General features: G+C 39.8%; 4 protein-coding genes across 8 annotated transcripts; 2 read left to right on the forward strand and 2 right to left on the reverse strand.

The window, feature by feature from the left end:
- Window positions 1–232: 232 nt before the first annotated feature.
- LOC141757328 (kynurenine--oxoglutarate transaminase 1-like) lies at window positions 233–6230 on the forward strand. 3 transcript variants are annotated; one of them, XM_074617750.1, is made up of 12 exons: window positions 240–400; window positions 1931–2078; window positions 2280–2429; window positions 2657–2743; window positions 2837–2962; window positions 3535–3655; window positions 3748–3824; window positions 3911–4000; window positions 5147–5333; window positions 5708–5787; window positions 5881–5967; window positions 6089–6230. In XM_074617750.1, the coding sequence occupies exons 1-12, from the start codon at window positions 348–350 to the stop codon at window positions 6152–6154; spliced, it is 1272 nt and encodes a 423-aa protein (XP_074473851.1). In that variant the 5' UTR covers window positions 240–347; the 3' UTR covers window positions 6155–6230. The 3 variants fall into 3 exon arrangements, with proteins under 3 accessions (XP_074473852.1, XP_074473853.1, XP_074473851.1); XM_074617752.1 differs by lacking the exon at window positions 5708–5787 and having other exon boundaries at window positions 236–400; window positions 6089–6228; XM_074617751.1 differs by lacking the exons at window positions 5708–5787; window positions 5881–5967; window positions 6089–6230 and adding an exon at window positions 5568–5695 and having other exon boundaries at window positions 233–400.
- A 931-nt stretch (window positions 6231–7161) lies between these two features.
- spout1 (SPOUT domain containing methyltransferase 1) lies at window positions 7162–11585 on the forward strand. The gene is made up of 12 exons (XM_074617754.1): window positions 7162–7295; window positions 7380–7419; window positions 8652–8765; window positions 8848–9007; window positions 9098–9187; window positions 9276–9325; window positions 9465–9595; window positions 9927–9999; window positions 10127–10225; window positions 10370–10472; window positions 10954–11101; window positions 11249–11585. The coding sequence occupies exons 1-12, from the start codon at window positions 7200–7202 to the stop codon at window positions 11333–11335; spliced, it is 1191 nt and encodes a 396-aa protein (XP_074473855.1). The 5' UTR covers window positions 7162–7199; the 3' UTR covers window positions 11336–11585.
- Window positions 11581–19800, reverse strand: st6galnac6 (ST6 (alpha-N-acetyl-neuraminyl-2,3-beta-galactosyl-1,3)-N-acetylgalactosaminide alpha-2,6-sialyltransferase 6). Of its 3 annotated transcripts, none has more exons than XM_074617756.1 (6): window positions 19651–19799; window positions 19138–19216; window positions 17499–17693; window positions 14748–15160; window positions 14545–14652; window positions 11581–13028 (listed from the first exon to the last, which is right to left on the reverse strand). In XM_074617756.1, the coding sequence occupies exons 2-6, from the start codon at window positions 19159–19161 to the stop codon at window positions 12836–12838; spliced, it is 933 nt and encodes a 310-aa protein (XP_074473857.1). In that variant the 5' UTR covers window positions 19162–19216; window positions 19651–19799; the 3' UTR covers window positions 11581–12835. The 3 variants fall into 3 exon arrangements, with proteins under 3 accessions (XP_074473857.1, XP_074473858.1, XP_074473860.1); XM_074617757.1 differs by lacking the exon at window positions 19651–19799 and adding an exon at window positions 19426–19629; XM_074617759.1 differs by lacking the exon at window positions 17499–17693 and having other exon boundaries at window positions 19651–19800.
- Window positions 19801–21604: 1804 nt separating this feature from the next.
- Window positions 21605–26942, reverse strand: st6galnac4 (ST6 (alpha-N-acetyl-neuraminyl-2,3-beta-galactosyl-1,3)-N-acetylgalactosaminide alpha-2,6-sialyltransferase 4). Its single transcript, XM_074618369.1, has 5 exons — window positions 26634–26942; window positions 26377–26538; window positions 25027–25436; window positions 23869–23976; window positions 21605–23664 (listed from the first exon to the last, which is right to left on the reverse strand). The coding sequence occupies exons 1-5, from the start codon at window positions 26643–26645 to the stop codon at window positions 23478–23480; spliced, it is 879 nt and encodes a 292-aa protein (XP_074474470.1). The 5' UTR covers window positions 26646–26942; the 3' UTR covers window positions 21605–23477.

The raw sequence follows: 26942 nt of genomic DNA on the forward strand, positions 1-26942 counted from the left end.
TTCATCTGATCCAATAAGAAATAACAACTACTGTGAATGAGTATATTGCTATAATTGTACTGTCTGTAGCACATTGTGTGTGTCACTGTGGGATTATTTAAAAGATCTCAGGACTCTAAAGTACAAGGAGTTATTGAAGGGAAAAAGTGCTGTCACATAAAGGTACAAAAGGTTGAAAGGTTGAAAGGGGGAAGGAAGGGTGGATTACTGAATGTTACAGCAAATTCCACTGAAGTTGTTCAACTGGAAACCATCAGCAGGTGAGTACAGCAGCAGCACCGAAGACACATTTATAATAACTGTAGCTTTTGGCAAACTTGAAATATGCTTTTATTTTTCAGTCAATCATGTCAGGACGACTTCATGCACACAGAACGGAGAGTGTGGACAAAAACGTGTGGTAAGTGATAATGACACAGGTGTACTTTTGACACATGAGACAAAGTGTTTACTGGTTTATAGACACCAGTGAAGTTCAATCAGCATGTCAGCAAGCTGCTCCCTGCAGCGGAGAATAAACTGCTTTTAATCATTCAGAATGAGAGAAGAGTTTCTCTCCCAGAGGAACAACTTTGGTGTTGGGGCTTGTTAGGATATTGGTAACCTATAAGTTGAGCCTGTCAGATGGTTGTTTACTTGATTGAGTCTAAAATCCAAATCCATATATCCTAAACGATGCCCTGCGACACGAGCAACATGATCCCGTCATTTTCTATTACTTTATTTTTTTGTTTATTAATTTATTCAAATTATATAATCAACCTTTACACTTTCATTCAAATACAGCTTTAGTAACTGTGCACAAACAAAAAAAAGCATCAGATCTCATATGATCGGACTCTGGAGGACTGTTTTTGCGTCAAATTATTGATTTCTTAAGTAAGTAGCCGTGTAATAAGCAGAATAATGTACAGCTAGCGGGTCATTGTAAAATAATAAACCCCTTCAGGGCTTCGCGTCTGTGAGCCGTATCAACTTGTTGGGGTTTATTTCATAACAATGACCGGCTCGCTGTACATTATCCCTTACTTACAGTGTTTTACTTTTTGTTTATTATATTAATTATTTAGATTTATCACATGGCTTTGTTGAATACTCGATTCTGATTGGTCAATCACGGCATTCTACGGTCTGTTATATCTTTATAACAGACCATTGCTATGGATGCAGACCTCAGACTCTGCCGGACCATTTTTGTGTCAAATTATTGATTTCTAAAGTAAGTAGCCATGTAATTAGCGGGATAATGTACAGCTGGCGGGTCATTGTTGTGAAATAAACCACTTCAGGGGCTTCGCGTCGGGGTCTACCAGCCCGTTCTCATTCCCAGGGCGTCAAATAGCGGGGCTTTGTCACAAGCGGCGGTATGAAACGCACCGGGTGTTCCATTAATTATAATATAAACCCATCCACGGCAACAGTAAACGCTCCGATAAAATACGCCGGGAGTGTGGTACGTAGTTTAAAGAGTGAAAAGACACCAGGTGGGCAGCAGGAGGGGTGGATTGGTTCAACAAATACAAGTCTTTCATCCAGGAGACCGCTGTTTGTGTCCAGTGCATCAATCAGCTGTTCGTTCGTGTCCGTGTTCACAATGTTCAGTCTCATTTTCCCTGTTCAAACGTAGTAGTTTTAAGCTCAACCATGTAGTTCTTTCCTAAACCTGACTATAGGGGTTTTGATGCCTAATCCTAAAGTGACGCCAAGGGACGTGACAAAGCGGCGGTATGAGAATGTGTTGGGTTGACAGGCCGCATCACCCTGTCGGGATTTATTTCACAACAATGACCGGCTCGCTGTACATTACTGACGGATATGATTTTTGTTGAATGTGCTTGTTGTTCTTTAAATTTATACTTCTCTTATACTGTTAACCTTTTAGAGACATTTGTGATAATGTCATGCTTGACAAGCAATTTTGTACCATCAGGGTTGAATTCACACAACTGGCAGCAGACTACAAGGCAGTGAACCTCGGACAAGGATTTCCTGACTTCTCCCCTCCCAAATTTGTCCGGGAGGCTTTTTGTGAAGCTGTGAGCGGAGGACACCAGATGCACCAGTATACTCGAGCTTTTGTAAGAGGAAATACACGTTTGGTCACCTTTTTCATCTTTCTATGAATGTCAGAGAAGCACTAAGAGAAACCATGCTGCTGCTGCTTTTTTTCTTTCCCATATTCCATGCTTCATTTTAAGTTTGATTTCAGTTATTTTCAGCAAGTTTTGATGGGACAAATGGTTGCAGACCAAACAGTGTGTCATATTTTCTTTCCTCAGGGGCATCTTCCTCTTGTAACAAGTCTGGCTAAATTCTTCAGTAGGATTGTGGGACATGAGATTGATCCTCTTGAAGATGTCCTGGTCACAGTTGGAGCTTATCAGGCTCTCTATTGTGCATTTCAGGCTCTCATTGATGAAGGGGATGAGGTACGAAAATCAACCCAAAACAGTCATGTCGAATTGGGTTGTCACCTAATATATATTTTTTTATTTGTGTGTGGTTTACTCTTCCAGTTCCAAATGGGAAATAGGGAATTTTACTCATCTTAAATTCTCCTAATTTTACTTTTCTACATGATAAAACTAACAGAAATTATACCAAACACGGGTCAAAGTATATATGCTAAGAAACATTTTAAACATTTGCTTTTCAGGTCATAATTATCGAGCCGTTCTTCGACTGCTACCAGCCAATGGTGAAGATGGCTGGAGGAAAGGCAGTGTATGTACCTCTGAGGCCGGTGAGTTATAAAGCACCTTTTGGCAGCCTTTGTCACCTTTGTTTAAAATGTACACATCAACAATGTTTTTTGTTTTCTTTTGTTAAATTTAAGAAAGTTGACGGAAGCTCCGTCCTGTCAAGCGGAGACTGGCTTCTTTCTGCCGAGGAACTGGCCAGTAAATTCACTCCACGCACAAAAGCCGTCGTTATCAACACTCCCAACAACCCACTGGGCAAGGTAACTGGACATTTACCAGTCCAGTGTCTGTTTTTTACAGTTTTTCTCAATCACTTTGGCTTACTTTTTTAAACAGTCTTGTCAAAACATTCCATTCATGCTTCAAAACCCAGTTATTGTGACAGTAAATTGGCCAATGCCACTAAAATGAAAAGTTGTTTTCCACCATGGCAGTCAACCTTGGAAATCTCTGTTCTGTTCTACTTTTTTGTTGACACTGAAAGCTTACTTCACAAGACTGTCAGTTTTGTCTAGCTGCAGGGTATTAGATTAATATAATACTATGCAGAATAAGTGTATGCACAGCTGAGCTTAAAGCAAATACACATAATGACAAAACAACTTTTCATTTCGGTGACGTTGGACACAATAACTGGTTTAGAAGCATGAATGAAGTGTTTTGGGTGAGTAACTACCTTTTCCAAATATGCAATAGATACTCATCAGTTTTGATCAGCAAGACGTGCAAGTGGTTATTGTGCAAATTGTAGACAATTGTAAACAATTAAAGCCAGCTGAATAAAATGTGTCCTTGGACATAAACACCTGTCACACATCTATGTCCGTTACAGGTTTACAAGACCGAAGAGCTCCAAATGATTGCGGATCTGTGCATCAAACATGATGTGGTGTGCATCAGTGACGAGGTGTACGAGTGGCTGGTTTATGATGGAAACAAGCATGTAAAGATAGGTGAGATACAGCCAGAGTTCAACAGAATGCACACAAAGTATACATAAAGCTGCATTATTAATATATTAATAAGTATGTTGTTGTATTGGCAGCCAGCCTTCTTGGCATGTGGGAACGAACCATCACCATTGGCAGTGCAGGAAAGACCTTCAGTGCTACTGGCTGGAAGGTAATGCACAGATGTTCAGAGTAAGAAAATCACATCATTCGGTTCACTACAACACGTTATGATGACGTGTATTTATTTTTTTTCAGGTTGGCTGGGCTATTAGCTCTGAGGAAATCATCAAACGTCTGAAATCCATGCATCAGATGTCCGTTTTTGATTGTGCAACCGCTGCTCAGGTAAACACATAATTCCTTGAACATTAGAAATATTGTTGTTGCAATAAAGTATGACCTCATCGTCTCTAAACTGCTTCAGCTTTTAGTCTTGATTCTTGAAACCAAATTATCTTCCTGTTGTTTCGACTATCTGCAAAGTCTTTTAAGTTCTTGAATCCTGACTTATATTAATCTTTTCAACCCAACCACATTGAGTGGCCCGATGTTACCAACACACACATTGCACAGACAAACATAAATTCATAATCAAAGTTAAAATTTTTCTTTTAACTTCTCGCCAAAATCCATAATTTGCAAAAAAAAAGAATACGCTAAACTGTATGAAAATGGAAATTTTGCACAAATCTCCGATAGCATTTCCATTTCCTAACCCTGACCCTTCCCTACGTGAACCCACGCGGTGCAAATATGCTGACGCCGCGCTGTTATGAATCTCCCAGAGAACCTGATATGGAGAGGGCAGAGGAGAGTACCGGCAGCTTGTGAGAAGCTCCGGTACGCATGAAAAAGTCACGGTATGCAAAGGAGTAAAAGGTAGAAGTACCGTTACTGTGTACACTGCGTACCGCTGCGTACCGCTGCGTACCGCTGCGTACCGCTGCGTACCGCTGCGTACCACTTTGGGAAGAATGTATTTGATGTGCACGCCCCACTAACATATATGGGGCGGGATTTATGATCTATACTGCAGCCAGCCACCAGGGGGCGATCCAGATGTTTTGGCTTCACTTTTGGGGAGCCGTCATGTCGTCCATTTTTATTTCCAATCTATGATTGTGACCAAGATACTGAGCTGGACATTTTACAGCTGAAAAATCAACCTGTCAGCGCACTTTGGTGGACAAACTATGTCATGGTGAAACTGTTTCTAAATGACCTTGTTTGGCATTTCTGTACTGAAATGTTAAATGCTACTTATCAGCCAACACATATATGTAATAAGCTAATATAATCGTGAATCTAATTAAAGCATGGCATCTTGTGTTTGAATATCTTAACCCAGTATAAGCATGATATTGTTTTAGTTAAATGTTGGAAGAAGCAGATAATGTATACTGATAGTTTAGAATATAAACTGCGTATAATGTACAGCTTCAGTCTTGTTTTCATCATTTTGCTCTTTTCATTCATTCCTGCCTTCAACAGGAGGCAGTAGCTCGTGGATTTGAGAGAGAATACGAGCTGTTTGGGACTCCAGAGAGCTACTTCCAGCAGCTGCCTGCGATGCTGCACCAGAAGAGGAAGAAGTTGGCCTCGTGTCTGGAGAGTGTAGGTCTGAAGCCCATCATGCCGGAGGGAGGATATTTTATGATCGCGGACGTCTCCTCTGTCAGTGAGTGTCACTAGTATGGATCTGTGTCCGGTGGTATTAACAGATCAAAATATCATCAATTCAAAACTTTTAATTTCTCTCAGGTTAATTCAAAGACTATAGGAGAAAATCATTTTTCTATTCTTGTGCTGCCTCCTGCCTGCTACATTAAACAAAGTTAACATGGCAGGCAACAGTACAATAAAACTATGTAAAAATAAGTGAATAAAAACATATTTTTTTTTTTTTTTGTAGCTGCAGACATTTACACATCAGAGCCTTTTGCAACACAAAAAAATGGTCAGAATATGGTGACGAAATAAAACAAGATACTTTATGTTTATTAGTGTATGTTGTGTATCTATAACCAACGTTACATTTCTTTTTTTTAACAGAGGTGGACGTCAATGACTCGATGACCACTGAGGATGAGCCTTATGACTTCAGATTTGTGAAATGGCTAACTAAAGAGAAGGTAAAATTTGTAGTATGATGTATTTAAATGATCTTGTTTTTGTTTATTCTCAACTTCTTTCAATATGATTTTTTATTTTTTTTTTATCTGCAGGGTTTAGCAACAATCCCCGTCTCAGCTTTCTACAGCCCAGAGCACAGAAAGGACTTTGACAAATACATCCGATTCTGTTTCGTCAAGGTAAACAAAATGCATTTTATTCCATTGAATTCAATCTTAATTTGATTCAAGTCTTCTCCTATTTCATTGCTCTTTGTCAGTCCTTCAAAGTCACTCAAATTCACTCTTTTCTGTCTAAAAGGAGGACTCCACTCTGGATGCAGCTGAGGACATCTTGAGAAAATTTAGTAAAATTGAAAGACAGTAAAATTTTCCACAGTGTGGAGCACACAGTCACGCATTACTCGTCCATCTGTGCAATTATTTTTATTAAGCAAAAAAAACTGTACAACATATTTCTCAGTAACTGCAGAGACATTTGCCTTGTATCCAACAGGTTGAATAAAGCTTTGAATAAATCAACATCTTCTCTGTCCCATAGCCTTATTGGCACAGCATTTTTATCTCATAAACGAATGTGAATGGCACAGCTTTCTGCTGTCCATATTTAGTGTACATTTTATATTACAACCAAAAAAAGAAACGTTTACATTTACAGACAAGAAATTCATTCACTCTTTGAAAAAATTGATTCAGACTGAAGCAGAAATTTCCATTGCTTGTTTTTTTTTTTAACTTTTGGCATATTTTTTGTTTTCTATAATAACAAATAATAAAAAAAGACATATATATCCCCCTCTAATGGAAATTAAAGCTTCCTACATTTCAGTTGAAACTCATATAATCTAGTCTTAATTGAAGTAAAGAAGACATAAATATATATATATATAAGCCAATACCTTTATGAAGTCCCAGCCATGTATTAAGAAATCACAATTCAAACCTTCAGCTTTTTATCAGCTAGTGTCAAAAGACTTTTATACTCCATAGAATAGGCAAGCACCCAACTGGACTATGCACGCACTGTAATAAGCCGGAAACTGTCAAGCATGTTCTTATAGAGTGCAACAAATATGACAAAGAAAGAAGGGAATTGCTATCAGGAGTAGATTATGGAAATATTACAATGGGGAATCTGCTAGGAAATACATCTAATAAAGTACACAAGCTTCTAATTAATGACTTAAGGGCAACAGGAAAAATGGAGATAATTTAATAATTATTTATTTTATTTATTTTATTTATTTTATTTATTTATTTATTTATTTATTTATTTATTTTTTCCTGCCAATCTACTGATCCACACTCTAATCCAGTAGGTGGCGGTAATGTGCCTATACACTGGTTTGCCAACCACCAATAAACACCAAAGAAGATGAAGAAGAAGAACAGACTTTTATTTTGAAACGCAGATGGCGACCCCGGAAGTAAATAAACTCCACATGTTGGTGCGTCTAAAAATGTCTACCGGCTTTGCAGCGAAAAGAGCCAACATTGTGGCCTCTCAGGTACTCTAACGTTATGTTTTCACATCAAAATGACATTGTACGTTTCTTTTATATCACCTATAATGTGTTTGTTGATGTGAACAGGCTGAGGAGAGGGTGGACTGGAAGAAAAGGAAAGCAGAAAGTGAGTAAACAGCTAACTAACTGAGCTACATTTAGCATGTGTGTGTGCATACATGTGTGGATTTAGTTTGTTTTTACATAATGTTACTGTTAAATAATATATCAGCATTTCACATGATGTTTTAGCATGTATTTATGTAGAATTTATGGTAATTTATACTTCCAAGATGGTAGTTTCATGTAATATGTATTGAAGAGACTCAAGTGTCAAAGTTGGACTTTATTTATTATTTATTATTCAAGTCAAGTTTAATAGTATAGCCCCAAATCTAAAATGTGCACATGTCAATTATGTACATAATGCTATAATATTTAACACAATAAATGTAGAGAAATATAAATGAATAGTAAAAATAAGAAATGTGTACAAATATGTGCATCAGACGGATACAATATATTTATATAGTATATATTTCATCTTTGTATGGTGTCCTTTGGTTTCCTGAAAGGTGCCACCAAATAAAATGTATTATTATTATTATTATTATTATTATTTATTTATTTATTTTTATTATATACATACCACAGTTTAAATAAGTAAAATGTTGAGAAGGGGGATCGATTAAGTGTGTTAAATATAAATGCAAGAATGGTATAAATAAAGATTAAATAAGAATATTTATTGAAATGTACAGTATAAATGGCAGATTATTGCACAGTGAAATTATTGTACAGTTTAATCTGTATTGAACAGAATAATTCTTAGACCAGTGGTTCCCATGCTGGGTGTCAGGATCCCCCATGGGATCCCTAGATAGATAAACATAAGGAGTCACAAGATGATTAAAGGAATATCTGTTACATAAAAATCAGATTTTTATATTTTTAAAGTCATATTTGCTTTTTTCCTGTATCTACTGGATACACTCAGCGACGCAGTCCTCCCCAAGTCCTTTCAGAGCTGCAACTCATGATTATTTTCATCATCAATTAATCTGCAAATTTTTTTCTTGATGATTAATCAAGAAATAAAATTAAGAAAAATAAACTAGATTAAAGGTTTAGTCTGTGAAGTGTCAGAGAATGTTGAAAAAGGTAAAGCCCAAGGGTCATGTCCTCCCAATGCTTGTTTTCCTCGGCCAACAGTTTAAAACCCAAAGATATTCAGTTTACCATCACTTCAGTTAAAGTAAAGCAGCAAATTCACACAACCGAGAAGCTGGAACTAGTTCATGTTTGATCATTTCTACTAATAAAATGACTCAAGGATTAATAGATTGACTTTGATAACAGTAAAGGAGACTAAGAAGCAAACGAAAGAGGCCAAGCTGATCAAACAGTTGGACAAGCAGAAAGAGAAAGAGTCCGCAGAGAAAGCAAATCATGAAGAAAGCCAAACTAAAAAAGGTAACCTTATTATCATTTCATAGATTATTATACCTGTGAATGGCGTGCTGTAATGTGTGATCTGTCCACGTATCTCTCTCAGGTCGGGCTTACACAGTGAGCGTGGCTCTGCCAGGTTCTGTCCTGGATAACGCTCAGTCCACCGAACTCCGTACGTACCTGGCCGGACAGATCGCCCGAGCCTGTGTCGTGTTCTGTGTCGATGAGATCGTTGTGTTTGATGAATACGGGGAAGATGTCAAGTAAGTTAACTTAAAAAGGTACAATTTATTGTTAAACACTCCCTAAACCACCAGAAAGCTAACAGAAGAGCTTTTTTCTTTGTCCCACAGGAGCGTTGAAGGAGAGTTTACAGGTGTTGGGAAGAAAGGACATGCTTGTATTCAGCTCGCCAGAATACTTCAGTACCTGGAATGTCCACAGTAAGTACAGTAGGATTGTATTATAATCTGATCACCAGTATAAACCTATTTCATCACATTGTGATAACAGCTGTTTTTTCTCCACCAGGTATCTGCGCAAGTGGTTTTTCCCAAAGCATCAAGATTTACAGTATGCAGGTAAAAGTCCAAATTTCCTTACATTGCTGCATGTCTTCCCCTCTCTCTCTCTGCCCCTTTCACAACTATCATTATCTCTGTCAAATAAAATAAAAACAGGCTCTTAAATGAAGTTATTGGTTGTTTTTTTTCCTGCCAGGTTTGCTCAACCCTTTAGACAGTCCTCACCACATGAGGATAGACGACGAATCAGAGTACCGGGAAGGAATAGTCCTCGACAGGCCCATCAAACCAGGAAAAGGCTCACTGGTCAACTGTGGAATGAGAAAGGTGAGCATGTCTTTATAGAGGTCACTGTCATCATCTGATGTGGACACTATGATCAAAGGTACTGTTGGCATTTACAAGGGAATACAGTAGAGGTCGACCGACGGTGGATTTTTTAAAGGACGATATAATAAGGATAGTTTAGAGCAGGAAAAAGCCGATTAATTGGCTGATGTCTTCTTTACTTCAGCACCAGCCTAGCATATTCAATTCACTATCATAGAAAATCTGAAAATGTTGCCATTTGTGCTTAAAGAAATGACCCAAACATTTAATTAATAATTAAAAGCCTATTATTTTCATAGACTGAACTCTTGTCCATCTGCTCCCACAGGATGTTCGGATCGATAAACAGCTGCAGGCTGGACTTCGAGTCACAGTAAAGCTCAACACATCACAGAATCAAGGTAATAAGACCTTTTTTAATTAATGTTTTTAATATATACTTTCTCTGAGAAAAAGCTCTCATTGCGTTCACAATTCTGCACATCAGTTCAGTGTGTTTATGTCCGTCTATCTGTCCATCATCCTCAGAGAGCAAAATATGTAAAGGTGCGGTGGTGGCTCCTCACCTGCCCAGGACTGAAGGAGGTCTCTACTGGGGTTACAGTGTCCGCCTGGCATCTTGTCTCAGTACGTTTCCTATACTTTTGATACACTCTTAACATTACGCTCTAGATTAATTTGCAACATCTTGGATTTTTCATGCACACAAACTTCTAAATAAGAGCCTGCTGTGACTGCTTCCTCCTTGTTGCTGTCGTTTTGTTAACGCAGGTGCAGTTTTCACTGAAAGTACATATGAAGAAGGATACGATCAGACTATTGGCACATCAGAGAGAGGCAGCGACATGGACCAAACAACACTGTCACCATTCAAGTAGGTCCAGATCCAATAAGATGAGAAGAGAGACATCTCTTGAGAAGTTTTTAGTAGCTACGCTAGCTAATGTTGGTCTGTCGTCCGGTCCACTTTGGTCCAGACTGAAATATCTCAACGACTATCAGATGGATTGTCATGAGATTTGGTACAAACATTCATGTCCCCTTCATAGACGGCAGATGGGCGGCAGACTCCAGATCAGCTCTGATTGGTTGTTTTCCTCTGGTCTTTTTTTATCATTTTGTTTCATTCATTTAAACGGGACATATGACAAAAAAAAGAGACAGGCACTAAAACGGAGCGTTTCAGACAGAAGGTGAATACAGTTATATTCAGGCAGACAGGATGAGAAAAATAATGTGTTGTTTTGAACATTAAAGCATGTAAATATGTTCTAGTAGAAACCCAAAATTCAAGTATGAACCTGAAAATGAGCATGATATGTCCCCTTTAAACTTGACTTTTCCTCACTTTTTAGGCATCTTTTGGTCGTTTTCGGAGGTCTTCAGGGACTGGAGGCCAGTGTAGATACTGACCAAAACCTGGATGTGAATGATCCCAGCGTTTTATTTGACCTTTACCTCAACACATGCCCCGGTCAGGGCAGCAGGACCATTCGCACAGAGGTGAGGGTTTATTATACGACACATTTACTGAATCACTGAACTTTGTGTGACAAGATAAATACACACTCTTTGTATAATTTGATGCCTCACAGTCTGTTTGCTTGTAAACTTGCTTGTTGTGCTCACCAGTGTGTTCATTTTCAACAGGAGGCCATCCTAGTTTCCATGGCGGGGCTCAGACAGAAGATCACAGCTGCCTTTTCAGATGTTTCCAATGGCTCATTAAAGAATTAGTGATGGTGGAAAGTAAACAAAGATGTTTTATCATCTAGCGTTCACCATGAAGTTGTTAATTTTCCATAATTAGACCTCTGTAGCATTGCTTACTGTTAAATCAACTGTTATTTCAAACATCACATCAGAACCTCACATTTCTCCTTGTGTTGTAATTTACTCTCCGTTCTGTATGTGTGTGTGTGTGTGTTTGTAAATGGCTCAACAAATTGTACATATTTTAAATACAAAAACCATCCACAGGCTTGGACTTGCTTGTATTGTATTTTTTCAAAGCATACGTTTTTCAATAAACAGTACAGAACTTTTCATGAAAAACCACGCTGAGATCGGCACAACATGGACAAAACAAATGGCACTGAATATTTTCATCGATAAACACCAGACTCTGCTTCAGGTTTTCTGAGCGAGTAGGTCAAACGCATGCCTCCCTTAAGAGAAAGTGGCCCCAAGAATACAGTCCTTTACAGCTCTCAGATTTTGTTGCGATCACTTTCCAGTTGCCATGCATGCTGCATGCATCTGCCCCTTTTTTATATTAGCATTTCATTCTCCCTCATCCAGACAAGAAAGCCAGGGACAGATTTAATTTGAATGGCAGGTTTATATGGCGCCTGCAGTATTATTCTGCGTTATTTATGGGATGATTATGCTTTTGTGGATGGGCTTGATGTACACTCGTTTGCCCGATTATTAGGTACACCTAGCGAAAACTAATTCGCTAAACTAACACTAAAGGATAGGGAGAAAGCTATAAAGCGTAATAGATCCCCTTTAAACTGTTTTAGAGAGGTGTTGATTCAACATTGTGTTTGTAGTTTGTGGTGCTGTTAAATTATTTTATTTTAAATGTCACTTTGGCATTTGTCAATTTAAGACTTCTATATAGTTGTTTTTAAATTAAAATGTATGTAGAAATGTTAATATTATTTATGATAGGATAATGACAGAATATGGTTTTGATATCGGTTTCTGTACCCAGCCACATTGCTCTGCATCAGACGGCGCCAATGTACATTAGATCGAATTAGCGGTCTGCTGAATCTGATTGCAATAACTGTATAAAGAGTATAATCTCTGTACGATGGAACGGCTAATGGAGCGCTAATAGTGTTTTGTAGGGCCACTTAGTCATATCTAATGTGAATGCCTGCTGATATAATTCCCCCTCAACATGGGAAACAGAATTGCATTTTCAATACATAACAAAAATATTATAAACATTGTAAAAATTACTTTTTCTATTTACAAAAAACACCTGTCTGATAGCCAGCGCATGTCGCACGTGTATCGTATTTCCTCTCCAAAACTGAAATCTTGCACTCTTCTCCTCAGTCATTTGGTTCAATAATAGTTTTGTCCAAAAGCTGTTTCGTCCTCGTGGCGTTCCTGAAAATAGCGGTTATTCATCAAGTGGCTTTTCGAAGACTCATTTGGGGAAGTCGGCTCATCGTCGGCCTCTGTGAGTGCAGATATAGATCTTCTGCTTTTCACAAAAGTCTAAAACCATTTGGGATGCGTGAAGGTGATGTTGTACTGCTTTGCCCAGCGTGAAAACACTTGTTTCTCTGTGATAAAGCGATGGTGGTTCCCTCGTCGGCCGCCCTCGTTCTGTAGGTATGTCACACATTCATCAGGCCCCCTGGGCTTGTAGTAGTGGTACGGCATCTTCTTGGTTACAGTTTTGGATTTTCTAGAAAAAGAAGGGTTTTAATATTATTCATTAGTTTAACAATCATGATTTGTTATAATAAGGCAACTAATGAGTTTATACTTTTTTAAAGGAACAGTGTGTAACACTTCGGGGGATCTATTAGTAGAAATGGAATATAACATTCATAACTATGTTTTCATTACTGTATAATCACCTCAAACTAAGAACCGTTGTTTTCTTTAGCTTAGAATGTGCCCTTCAAATCCAACATGTTTTCTACAGTAGCCCAGAAAGGGCAAACTAAACACTGGCTCTAGAGAGAGCTTTCCATCAGACAGGCTGACGTCGGGCCCGACCGCTATTTGATCTTTCGGAGGTTGTAGGCTCAGAGTGAAGATACGGGCATCATTTGAAACTAGAAAACCTCAGGAATCCATTGTTTCCAACCATTTTCATACTATCTTGTCGCGTAGGAGGATAAAGAACACTCAAAACTTTTTGGTAAGGAAAAACTGTCATGGCCATTTTCAAAGGGGTCCCTTGACCTCTGACCTCCAGATATGTGAATGAAAATGGGTTCTATGGGTACCCACTAGTCTCCCCTTTACAGACATGCCCACTTTATGATATCCCATGCAGTTTGGGGCAAGTTATAGTCAAGTCAGCACACTGACACACTGACAGCTGTTGTTGCCTGTTGGGCTGCAGTTTTTTTATGCTAAATGCAGTACCTGTGAGGGTTTCTGCACAATATTTGTAATTTTTTTGTGTTAATTGATTTCAAATAATAAATATATACATACATTTGCATAAAGAAGCATATTTGTCAACTGCCATGTTGATAAAAGTATTAAATACATGACAAATCTCCCTTTAAGGTACATTTTGAACAGATAGTACGCGATTAACTATGGACAATAATGCGATTAATCGTAATTAAATATTTTAATCGATTGACAACCCTAGTTTTTACATTACCTGAAGACCACCGTAGTTCTCCGACACGCTTGAGAAACTGCAGTAACGTGAGCTGCAGAGTGCAAAATTGTGGTACCACAAGCCGACGTCTGACTTCCGTTGCTCCTAAAGTAGTCAGGGTCTGGTGGAGCTGCAGCATTTATTTCTGCACAAACGTCCACTCATTCATTAGATATTCTCAGAGCTAAACTAACTCTTCTGCAGTGTGGAGTGTGTGCGCATGCACGTGTAGAGGTGGAGCGAGTGAGCACGAGCGCGGTTTGTGAGTGAAGGCAAGCAGGCAGGCAGAGGAGCAGAGCAGCATTGTCTCCGGCCCTGGAGACCATACTACGGTCCCCACCGTGTCTTCTGGCTGCAGTCGGGGAGCTGGAGCAGGATTAGTTGACACTCTTTTGCAAGACGGGCTTCACTAGATATAACTTTGCGGTTTTGGTGCTTCCGTGTAGTTTGTGTTGGAACAGCGTAGCCACACGCAAACGCGCATGGTACACCGACCCGATTTATACGTGTAAGAAGTTACAAACAGTCCCTTTTAAAGAGTCTACAAAAGGTTGATTTATGCCGTCGTTATACTCACCCACAGTGATTGGGTGGAACCATCCCGTAAACTTTGATATTATCACATATCTCAATGGCTATGACCATGGTGAACCAGCCTGTGCTCAACCATGAATGAGATTGTTGTCTGAGCAGAGAAAGACAACAAAGCAAAACAGAGTTTGTGAAAGTGACATTTACCCAACAAAATGTGATTCACTCGCTCTGTAAATAAATGCTCACCTATCTCGTCCCGTCTCCCTGTGAAACAGACTGTCAAATCTGCGCATCTTGTTGGCTGTGATACTGAAACAAGACAGGTTGCTGTATGTCATGCTGACTCTCTGGATCAACCTGTACAAGGTTCCTTTGGCCTCCTTCCCCATCTTGTTTGGGGGTCCCCAGAAGATGATCACAGGGTGGCTGTCTGGCCTCTGTAGGAACTCACTAGGCTTCCGGACCACCCTGAACACGCTGGAGTGGGCTACGACCCTCAGAGAGGTCTTGTTCCCTACGTCAGTCTCGTACCCCAACGTGGGGGCGTCGTTCATACGAATCACACACTGCGCTCGGTCGATCTCTTCTCCTGCTCGACTACCCAGGACGTGGCTGGAGCTCGTCACCAGCGCACAGCTTTGACAGCGTAGGTTCAAACTCTGAAATGAAAAGGAATAAAGTCCATCACTAGTGTGGTTGAGGAGATCACCTGCCCTCATTTGTTTTATGAAAGCAAAATGTTGATGTAATGTTTACATCGCTGAATTAAGAAGCTGAGTTAACAGAGCTTGCTAAAGCCAGTCAACACTTCTGGAAATAGTAAGCAATGTTTAGATGGCTAGTTTAAGCGTCTTTTCAATGTGTTTTATACCATAGACTGTATAAAATATGGACGCAGTCTCCGTGACATCACCCAGAGGTTTCTGAAGAGCTGTTGTGAAGCTCAAAGTGGGTGGCTCTGGAAGTTGCTGCTTGTTGTAGGTTCATCATTAGTTACCGTTATTCATTTTAAGCCACGCTAGCAGTCTGGATGGCTCTAGAGATGGCAATGTTGGTCCAACACTTTGGTCCAGACTGAAATATCAACTATTGGACGGATTCAGATGAAATTCCGTACTTATTCATGTTCCCTAGAGAATGAATCCTACTGACTTCCCCTGACCTTTTGTCTGGTATCACCAGGAAGTTGACATGTTTGTTTAATCACATGTCTCCTAAACTATTGGATGGATTGCCATGAAAATGTGTACAGATATTCCTTAGAGGATGAATCCTAATGACTATTGCAACGCTGTCCTCTCTGGCATTCCCATCAAACTACTCAACAGACTCCAAATCATTCAGAACTCTGCCGCCCGGATCATCACCCGCACCAAATCCTCCGATCACATCACCCCCATCCTCATCCAGCTGCACTGGCTCCCTGTTAAATCCCGGATTGACTACAAAAACCTCCTGCTCACCTACAAAGCCCTCCATAACCTCGCCCCCACCTACCTCACAGACATCCTCCAGGAGTACGCCCCCTCCCGTTCCCTCCGCTCATCATCAGCCGGACTTCTGACTACCCCCACCTCACGCCTCAGCACCATGGGAGCCAGGGCATTCAGCTGCTCTGCTCCCAGGCTCTGGAACTCACTCCCCCAACACATCCGGCAGTCTGAAGATATCACATCATTCAAATCCCTCCTCAAAACCCACCTGTTTAAACTGGCATACTCTCTCTAGCACTCATCATCACCCATCCTATGTGTCTGTACAAATATGTCTCTGTCATGTCCTGTTGTTTTTATATTGTTTTATCTGTATATGTTTTAATTAATTCTTGTAAGGTGTCCTTGGGTGTCCAGAAAGGCGCCACCAAATAAAATGTATTATTATTATTATTATTATTAATGACGTCACTGATTTTTTTTATCCAGCGCCACCAGCAGGTCAAAGTTTTTACTAATCTGCTGAAATATCTCCTTGTGAACTGGATGGATTGTCACAACATTTGGTACAGATATTCATGGTTCTCAGACGATGACTCCTACTAGTGATACCCCCTGACTTTTCCTCTAGTGTCACGCTGCCATGAGGTTTACATATTTGTTTTTTAGTGACTGTTGGCTGGGTTGCCATGACATTTGGTACACACACATTCGTGCTCCCCTCAGGGTGATTTGTAACTTGTGGTTAATGATTTAATACTATTGGTGCAACGGTTCAACAGGCCCACGCTCCCGTTTGTATTGCGCTTTTTGGGTCACGGTTTTGGTTTGGCTTGTTTTGCACGTTAAGTAGTTGAGTTAACAGAGCTTGCAAACAACAATACACTCATGTCAACAACACACTATGTGAATAGTGAGTTGTGTTTAGATGGCTGCCTTCAGCTTTAAATTTCTATTTACAAGTGTTTAGGGCTCATCGTTAATTGCAATCATTTATCTTTTCAGTTTAAGCTCATGTATAACGATGGATATGATGAAAACAAGCAGATACTGCAGAGATGAAACAGATAACACATTGAGAAACATAACTGGAAGGTGCTATCTGGCTCATTCGGAGAGAAATCTCACGAAACAGTTCCCCTACATCTTCACACGGTTTGCTCTTGAGTGACTCATCTCTTACAGTTTAATCTTCATTTAAATAATCGCCTAATAATGTCTTACATAAGCTGCAGCTGCCTACTGTTGTAATGTGGAGGTCCATGCATATTGCCTTTCACTGATAACAATAAGCATATATATTTTCTAATGATGTACCACGTCCTCTTGGTCCACAGTGTTGTGTGACATCCTGTACACATTTACTCAGTGCAGCAGTCGAATTTCACTTCCGCTGCATCCTTCACAGATGTTTATCGTAGCAAATCAAATTAAATGTAAGCTAGTATTCAAACCAGTCCGTGAGTGACAGAAACACTTTGTCCCACTCACAATGACATAAACGTATGTGGAATTCCACATCATAAAAACACATTTCTGTGTTTGTGTACAAGCTATGAAGTACCTTGTTCCCATGAAATGGCACATAGCCTTCTTTCCCAGACCACTTTTTCAGATTTGTGGTCTTGACAGCATAATTCGAGCTCAAATGGAAGGGAGCATAAAGGGCGTCGTTGACATTGTTGGAGCCATACAGGATGAGGAGTGTCATCAGGACGAAGATGGCTGCGAAGATCACCAGCCTGTGGCTCTGTTGTCCCTGCAGCGTAAACAACAGTGGTGAACTAAGCACATTTACTCAAGTACATGTACTTAAGTATTACAATTTTGTGCTACTTTCTACTTCTGCTCCTCTGCATTTCAGAGGGAATTATTGTAGTTTTAACAGCTGTACTTACTTTAAAAATTTCGATTTTACTTCCAAAACTAGGAGGATCTTATAAAATATGATGGATTTTCATAGATTAAACCACTACAATTTAAGCTTTTCATGCAAAAATGTCAAGCACTTGAATTCAGCTTCTTGCTTTCAGCATTTTCTTGTCATAAATTATCCATCCATGCATTAATCCACTTAGCCACCCTTCGTGCTGATGCAACAGTGCCAACCACTGCACCACCGTGTCGTCCTTTGCCATAAATTATAGTACACTTAATGATTTTGAGGTTTGGACTGTTGGTTGGACAAAACAGGCAATATGAAGAAGTCACTTTGGTCTCTGGGTAATTGTCATGGGCATTTGTCACTGCTTTCTGACATTTTACAAACCAAACAATTGAGAAAATAATCAGCGGATTAATCAATAATGAAAATAAACATTGGTTGCAGCTCTATATAAAATATTACAAAAGCTCCACCTTAACTAAACACAACAGTAAAATGCTGCTTACACATTAAGGCATAAATACTAATAATCTAATATGATGTTAATTACTTTTACTTAAAGGTACAGTGTGTAGGATTAGGCAGCATCTAGCGGCGGTGTGGTTGCAGATTGCAACCAACTGAGTACCCCCCCCCCCTGCTCAACCCTCCCTTTCCAAGACTGTGGTAACGTGAGCTGCCGAGTGCAAAACCGTGGTAACGCCGTTCAACTCGCTCAGAGGCCATCTTTAACAAAATAACACTAATTTAGGAGCAACGGAAAATCATAAGGTGGCTGGCAGGACCACGGTTTTGCACTCTCTGGCTCAAGTTACTGCAGTTTTACAGGCGTGTTTGAGAACTATTGTGGCCTACGGGTAACGTAAAAACGTGAAAGGCTCTCTCTAGAGAGCCAGCATTTGGTTTGTCCATTCTGGGCTACTGTAGAGAAGGTAGCAAGTAAAGGATCTAAATACTTCCTCGGCCACTTGTAAACAATAATGGCAATGATAATACCTGCATAGATGTAATAAGATAAGATAAGATATTCCTTTATTAGTCCCGCAGTGGGGAAATTTGCGGTGTACAGCAGCAAAGGGGATAATGCAAAAAACAAGATGCATCAGCTAACACAGTAAAAAAGAAGAGCTAAACAAAGTGTAACAAATATATGAACTATTTAAATAGAAGGAAGTATAAAAATAGGAGCAGTATATACAGTATTGACAATAAACAGACTATTAACAAAATTGCACAAGTGGAAAAAGATAATACTCTTCACCCTAATAATACTAATAATGATAATAATGAGGTGCCACTCCCTCCTTGTTGTTCTTACCTTGCCACTGAGCTTGAGCCCCATGCTGTCTGATCAGGCTGTGGACCAACACACCGCCTGCCACTGTCTGTCATCATATCTGACCGGAAGACACAAACATACATTAATATCCCGTCTTCTTACTAATATTATATCAAATATTGTGTTCAAATATTGGTACATTATTTTAATGAATTTTAACTAAGCAATGCTTCAACAAAAACGTCAAGTACGTAGTTATTTACTTGATATATAGAAGGGATAACTGCATTGTCATGGCAACATAGCTATATGTGAGCTCATATTTACCTAGATAGCTAACCGCCGTTAACATAGTAACCGTTATTAACCGTTAACATAGTAACCGTTATTAACCGTTAACCGTTATGAGTGTACGCAGCCGTTCTCCGTCCGTTGTTTACGAACTTAAATTTTTCAAAAACAATATCCCAGTGTTCTTTAAGATGTTAGCTAACATGAGAGATCAAAACATCATAATTGTCACCGGTGGTACGGTGGTAGTCCCGTGTTTACCGTTTCATGGCCGTTGCAGTCTGTTGGTGTCTGATGTCTATTTCTCTCTCGCTCCCCATCTTCCTCTGCGCCACTCGGTGATGTCATCACCACGTCACGTCTCTCTTATTTACTGCAGCAGCAGCAGCAGCAGCAGCACAGTGGTGTGTGTGTGTGTGTGTTGAAGTTCCCTTCAAAAAATGTATTGTTTTTAATAAAATTAGAAAAAACATAAAGGAGTTTTTGGTGTGTGGGAGCCAGAGATCAAAGAGATGAAAAAAAAAAAAAAAAAAAAGACGAATTATTTGCATTGACATGGCTTATTTCTCCTAAATTAAAGGGACTGTTTGTAAGAATCAGAAATGCTTGTTAACAGCGACACCTGTGTCCGTTAAAGGGACTGTTTATAACTTTTTATAACATCGGTTTCCCATGCGTGCTCGCATATGCGCGCTCGTGTGTGGCTACGCTGTTCAGACTCCCTGTGGACACGTACCATCAGACTCCGACACAAACTACACGGAAGCACCAAAACTGCAAAGTTAAATCTAGTGAAGCCCGTCTTGCAAAACAGTGTTGGCCGTGGTCGTAGTACGCGGAGGAGACCGTAGCTTTGGTCTCCAGGGCCGGAGTCTCTGCTGTACTCTGCTCCTCTGCTTGCCTTCACTCACAGCTCGCTCCACCTCAAGTTCATGCGCGCACACTACACACTGCAGAAGATATCGTAGCTCTGAGAATATCTAGTGAATGTACAGTGGACATTTGTGCAGAAATAAATGCTGCAGCTCCTCCAGACCGTCAGAGGTTTTCTATGTCTTCTGAAGTGACGGGGCTCCGCAGAGAGAAACGTTATAGTCTCCGACCGGGTGCTGGTGTCTCCCTGCGGGCGCGGTCGGGAGGCTGAAGCAGGAAAGATAAGATATTCCTTTATTAGTCCCGCAGTGAGGAAATTTGCAAACACTAGGATCAGCATTGATTCATGGAGAGACCTTCGTCTGGTCAGCTAACATTACTGCCAAGCAGCTGAGATATAGAGTGATATTGTGGTTTTAGCTGACGTGTGTCGCCTCACTGTTTTGAGCGATGCTCGTTCATGTCTATTTAGAGCGAGCAAGCGCGAGCCCGACGCTGACTTTTGTTGACTTAACGGCCACAGGTGTCGCTGTTAACAAATATTTCTGAATCTTACAAACAGTCCCGTTAAGTCAACGAAAGTCAGCGTCGGGCTCGCGCTCGTGCTCGCTCTACATAGACATGAACGAGCATCGCTCAAAACAGTGAGGCAACACACGTCAGCTAACACTGGAGAGAGCCTTCGACGTTTTTACGTTACCTGAAGGCCACCGCAGTTCTCCAAACCGCGTGGGCGAGTGTAAAACCGTGGTACCGCCAGCCGCTGTTGCTTCTAAAGTCGTGTTATTATGGTGAGGGTGGCCTCATAGTTACCACAGCTTTGCACTCGGCGGCTCACGTTACCGCAGTCTCTTGGTTGCGATCTGCAACCACACCACTAGATGTCACCAAATCCTACACACTGTACCTTTTAACACATTCATTTGAAATATTTAACAAACTTTAATTACCAATTTAAGTTGTTATTAAGATTACAATTTTTTGTTTACATTGGGAATCTGGATCAGGTCCAAATCAATGAAATTATTCTTATTCAGTAATAGGTTTACCCCCAGATTTAAGGCCAATGGATCAATTAATGGTTTACAAAATTAGGGGAGGTTTCTTCCTTACATATTCAGTCAGGCTGCAAATTCGGGGGTTCACACTAAATCTGGGTTTATTTGTATATGAAGAGGTTAAATATGAGTAAGGGAAACCCCTCTATAATCTACAATACATGTGTTGTGCACACCCACACTGTCCTTCCTTCAAAGAAGTCTAATCAGTGAAAACATCTGTGTAGGTGTTTAGAACCTTTGATTTGTCTACAGAGTCATACAAAGTCAAACACGCACACACAGACTGTCAGCAGATTTATTCATGTTGACACTCATCCGCAGTAACCACTGGTCACGTTCACATTCAAGTTTGTACTCAGCACAGTTCACAACATAAGTCTACTAAATAATATGTTTTAATTCAAACAAATCCTGTCTGAAATGTTCAGATACTTTGACACAGCAGTTTGCTCAGTAGTGCAAATACAGTCTTTGGAATTAGTCACAAAGTAAACATTATGCGACTTAAAAGGCAGCACTATGTTTTCCATTGTAAACAAGCAGCAAAATATAAAGGGCAAGCAACTCTTTTTGTGTTTATGGCATCGGAGCAATTACATTCAAAGTTAAAGAAAGACACTAAACTCCTATTCAACTTTCTGCAGATTTATCAGAGGTTTACGAGGCGCCTTCCAAGAGATCCGGTGGGTCGCCATACAAGTCCCCACGAACACAGGTAATACACACTAACCACAAAGATCTGATCTCGTATCATGTTCATTGTTTTTAACACTGTGTTTGTTGACCATTGATCAGCATCAAAGCGGCATTCTGTCTATGAGAGGACTGCGGTCTGTAGACCTCTCTGCAATTACATTTCAATACTGTCCGAATGCACCTTAAAGGGAGATTTGTCAAGTGTTTAATACTCTTATTAACATGGGAGAATGTAGATATATATTTATTATTTGAAATCAATTAATAACACAAAACAATGACAAATATTGTCCATAAACCCTCACAGGTACTGCATTTAGCATTTAAAATATGCTCAAATCATAACATGGCAAACTGCAGCCCAACAGGCAACAACAGCTGTCAGTGTGTCAGTGTGCTGACTTGACTATGACTTGCCCCGAACGGCATGTGATTATCATAAAGTGGGCATGTCTGTAAAGGGGAGACTCGTGGGTACCCATAGAACCCATTTTCACTCACATATCTTGAGGTCAGAGGTCAAGAGACCCCTTTGAAAATGGCCATGTCAGTTTTTCCTCGCCCAAATTGTGCGTAACTTTGGAGCGTTATTTAGCCTCCTCAGCCTCCAGCTAGCATGACATGGTTGGTAACAATGGATTCCTTATGTTTTCTAGCTACAACCACAACAACCTCCGAAAGATCGGTTGCGTTAATGCGTTAAAGAATTTGTGTGAGAAACACAAATTTGTGTTAACGCGTTAACTTTGACTTTGTAAATTGAATAACTTTGGGTTTTGGAGCAATGGTTGAACAAAACAAGTAATTTAAACACATCAATTTGAGTTCTGGGAAACTGTGATGGGCATTGTTTTTACTACTTTCTGACAATTTGTAGACCAAACGATTAATCGATTATTAAGAAAAGAAATTCCAGAATAATTATTATTTGCAGCCCTAAACAATACACTTACAAGCCTAATTGCAGCAGCATAAAATAAAACATTGTGCGGAATAAAACTGAGAGTCAAGGCACAGGTATAAAGTAAATTAAAAATGATAAACTTTGGTATAAACTGGTTTCAGTGTCTAGTTTAGTGGCTTAATGCGTTTTCAGTATCTATACTGATATATGGCTATACATAACGGTAAGTATTCAGTAATACTGAGAGTGGTACTCTACCACCTGTTACCAGTTGAATGCTGGTATATCTAAAGCATTGTTTCATATGTATGGCTGCAAATCATTTAATCCACGATGAGCCAGTATCAAATGAAACGCTTTTCTACTTAAAAACTGTAAAAAAGTAAAATTCCAAATGAAAGCTGGAGTCCAGCAGTAACAATGCCGTGTACTTGATAAAGTTTCGGCTCAGGCATCGCTAAAAATCTTCAGCAAAGACGATCAAAATCCAGCAAAAGTGAATACCACCGTACGGCCGATTGAGGAGCATCTTCTGTGTTTTAATGTCTCCTTCTTTAGAGGCTCCATGACGGGTGTTTAAACTCCATTTTGTGCCGCGTTGCCCATCTGGCATAGATGGCCTTCTCAGTGATGAAGCGATGACCCCCACGTTGTATGTGCTCGTGGACCCGGTACATCCTGCACTCATCGACTCGGTTGCTCTCGTAGTAATGGTAAGGTACAGCACTGTGATTGGCTCGACTGTCAGGAGGAGTATAGATAGATAGATAGATAGATAGATAGATAGATAGATAGATAGATAGATAGTAACTTTATTAATCCCGAGGGAAATTCAATTTTCCAACATCACAGTTCCATAGTGCAAAGTACCAGAGTTGGGTAAATTATTAAAGATGGAGCTAGAGTTTGGATTATAAAATGTGTTCATTATGTTAAACATCTCACCTGCAGTAGTTATCATCGATCATTCCATAAACATGGATGCTGTCACACATATCTATAGCCAGAATCATTGTGAAGAATCCAGTGCTGAGAAACGCCCCCGTCTTCATTCTGAGTGAGAGACACCAAACATCTGCTCTTATTTAAAACTCTGACATGACCAAAATAAAAGCCTACAACTGGGACCAGTCATTAACTGCACATTGCATCATTACTTTACAGTATGTTCATTATAAAATACTTTTTTTAAATATCTAAAATGTGTAAATATTGTAAGTGTATTTTGTTCCATGGCTTTTATTTTGTTATTTCCTGAGAGAGATAATTAAGAAAGAAATCTGTTCAGCTCTTAGCAGTGGTAGGATGTAAAAAGTACATTTACTCAAGTACTGTACTTAAGTACTTGTACTTTAGTTGAGTAATATACAAGTACAGCTGAAACTAATTAGCGGATTGACAGAAAATTAATTGGCAACTATTTTGATAATCTTTTTTGTCATTTCTCATGCAAAAAAATAAAAAATAGAATTCATGGTTGCAGCTTCACAAATGTGATGATTTGCTTCTTTTGATTTTAATTATTTTAATAATTTAAGTTTATTTTTTATAATTTTTTTAAAAACACAAGCATTGTGAAGGTGTCACTTTGGGCTCTGAGTAATTGTGACAGCAGTTCTCACTATTTTCAGATTTTTACAAATCAAACAATCAATCAATGAATCGAGAAAACAATCAGCAGATTAATCCATAATGAAAAAAAGCATTATTGAAACTAATAATCATTTTCATTATGGCTTAATCTGCTCATATACAAAAAAAGTAAAAAAATTAGCCGCACCTCAGCCAACTACAACAGTAAAATTCTGCTTTTATATTAATGCATTAGTAATAATGATCTAATATATAATAGTATAACAGTCACAGGGGACATTTTTCTGCATTGGGTATGTTTGCTTTTGATACTTTAAGTACATTTAAGTATACTTTTACTTGAGCATTTTCAATGCAGGACTTTTAAATGTATTTTACATTATGGTATTACTACGTTTACTTAAGGATCTGAATTCTTCCTCCACAACTGGCTCTTACTTTGGTTTGATAAAATGCACAGAAAACAAACTCAAGACTTCCATTTACTTAGACTGGGACGCTGAACTGTACCTGTTTTTTCCAGTTTCATTCTGAAACACACCATCACAGTACTGAACCTTCTCTCTGGTCACAGCGTAGATTCGGACGTTTGGATACCTCTCTGCTATTTTCAGGAGAGTATTGAAGGTGCGTCCTTTCCCGTCTTGCCTCATGTTCCTCTCAGGACCCCAGAACACATACGTGGTTTCTGCTGATTGCTGGAAATAGTAGCGCTCGTTTTTTACCAACAGGGGAACGCTGGTGTGAGACACAACCCGAATACTGGTGCGGCTCCCTACGTCTTTCTCATAGCCCTGTGTGGGTGCATTGTTCATCCGGATCACGCATCCGACTTTTTCTATCTCTTCTCCGACGCCAGCTCCGAGCATCTGGCCTGAGCTGGACACCAAGGCACACTGGTTGCAGTGCATGTGCAGGAACTGTTGAGAGAGAGAGAGGACGGGATAAGAAAGTTGTTTTAGGGTTCATACATTCATTGTTATAACTCAGTTAGTCATGCTGCCAGAATACATCTCTATTAATATGTCTGACTGTGAAGCCCGACCTGTTACATACAGAGGAGCAGAGTACAGCAGAGACTCCGGCCCTGGAGACCAAAGCTACGGTCTCCCCCCCGCGTCCTCCGACTGCGTCCAACACTGTTTTGCAAGACGGGTTTCACTAGATATTACTTTGCGGTTTTGGTGCTTTCCATGTAGTTTGTGTTGGAGTCTTGTCTGAACAGCGAAGCCACACGCGAGCACGCATGGGACACCGACCCGGATTGATTTATACGTGTAAGAAGTTACAAACAGTCCCTTTAATTGATTTCCAATAATAAATATATACATACATTTGCATAAAGCAGCATATTTGTCCACTCCCATGTTGATACGCTGACTTTCGTTGACTTAACGGCCACAGGTGTCGCTGTTAACAAGCATTTCTGATTCTTACAAACAGTCCCTTTAAGGTACATTTTGAACAGATAAAAAATGTGCGATTAATTTGAGATTAATCACCATTACGGTAAATCATTTTAATCGATTGACAGCCCTAGAAATGACTTATATCGTGATAGAGATAAGGATTTTGGCCAAATCGCCCAGCCCTATACGAGTGGACAATATATATGAAAGTAAAACATATTTTTATATGTAAAATATAAAGGCAGATTCATAATGAAAATAATCATAATTTGGACCCCTATTCCTGACCAGTATCTGCCAACAGGACAATATTGGGTCAGCAAAATATATAGGCTAGACCCAAAATAATTTTCATTCTCACCATTTTAGCTAATGAGCTATATGACTTGGACCCTATAACATCTGGAAGCTGTATTTTGTGTAACCCCCCCAGCCCTGCTGCCTCTCTCACCTGGTCCATCCTGCCGGTGGTGATCCTCATGTAGCCCTGGAGCCCGCTGCTCTGCAGAGCCAGAGACGAACCGTACCGTGTGATCACATATCCGTATATATACCAGAACAACACGGGGAAGCTGAGCACGCTCAGGCTGAGCAGGCACAGCCAGCGGAACATCTGGATTGGGACGGAAAAAGAGCAGTTAGGGTTGAGGGTTGTTCATCCAATATGAGTAGACACACATTATTACACATTAAATAATCAGCTCATACCTGATATTTCATATCAAGGCCCTTGGGAAAGCCCTGCTCCAGAGAGCCCGACAGCACTCAGCCATGGAGGAGTCATCATCATCAAAGGGATTCATATTTACACATGTTTAATAGCTATTTAGTCCTCTCTAATCCAGGATCTTCTTATTCTTTCACCTGGCAGACTAACTATTCTTCCAATATTCTTCCATAATCGACGGCATGTTTGAATTAAATATTATAAACTGTATCTGAAATACTGTTATCTCACTCGGTGTATTGACATATCTCTAGGCCCTTCTTAATATACCTCACTGTGTTCCTCTATCC

This window comes from Sebastes fasciatus, chromosome 19 (assembly GCF_043250625.1).
Source record: "Sebastes fasciatus isolate fSebFas1 chromosome 19, fSebFas1.pri, whole genome shotgun sequence".
Taxonomy (NCBI): domain Eukaryota; kingdom Metazoa; phylum Chordata; class Actinopteri; order Perciformes; family Sebastidae; genus Sebastes; species Sebastes fasciatus.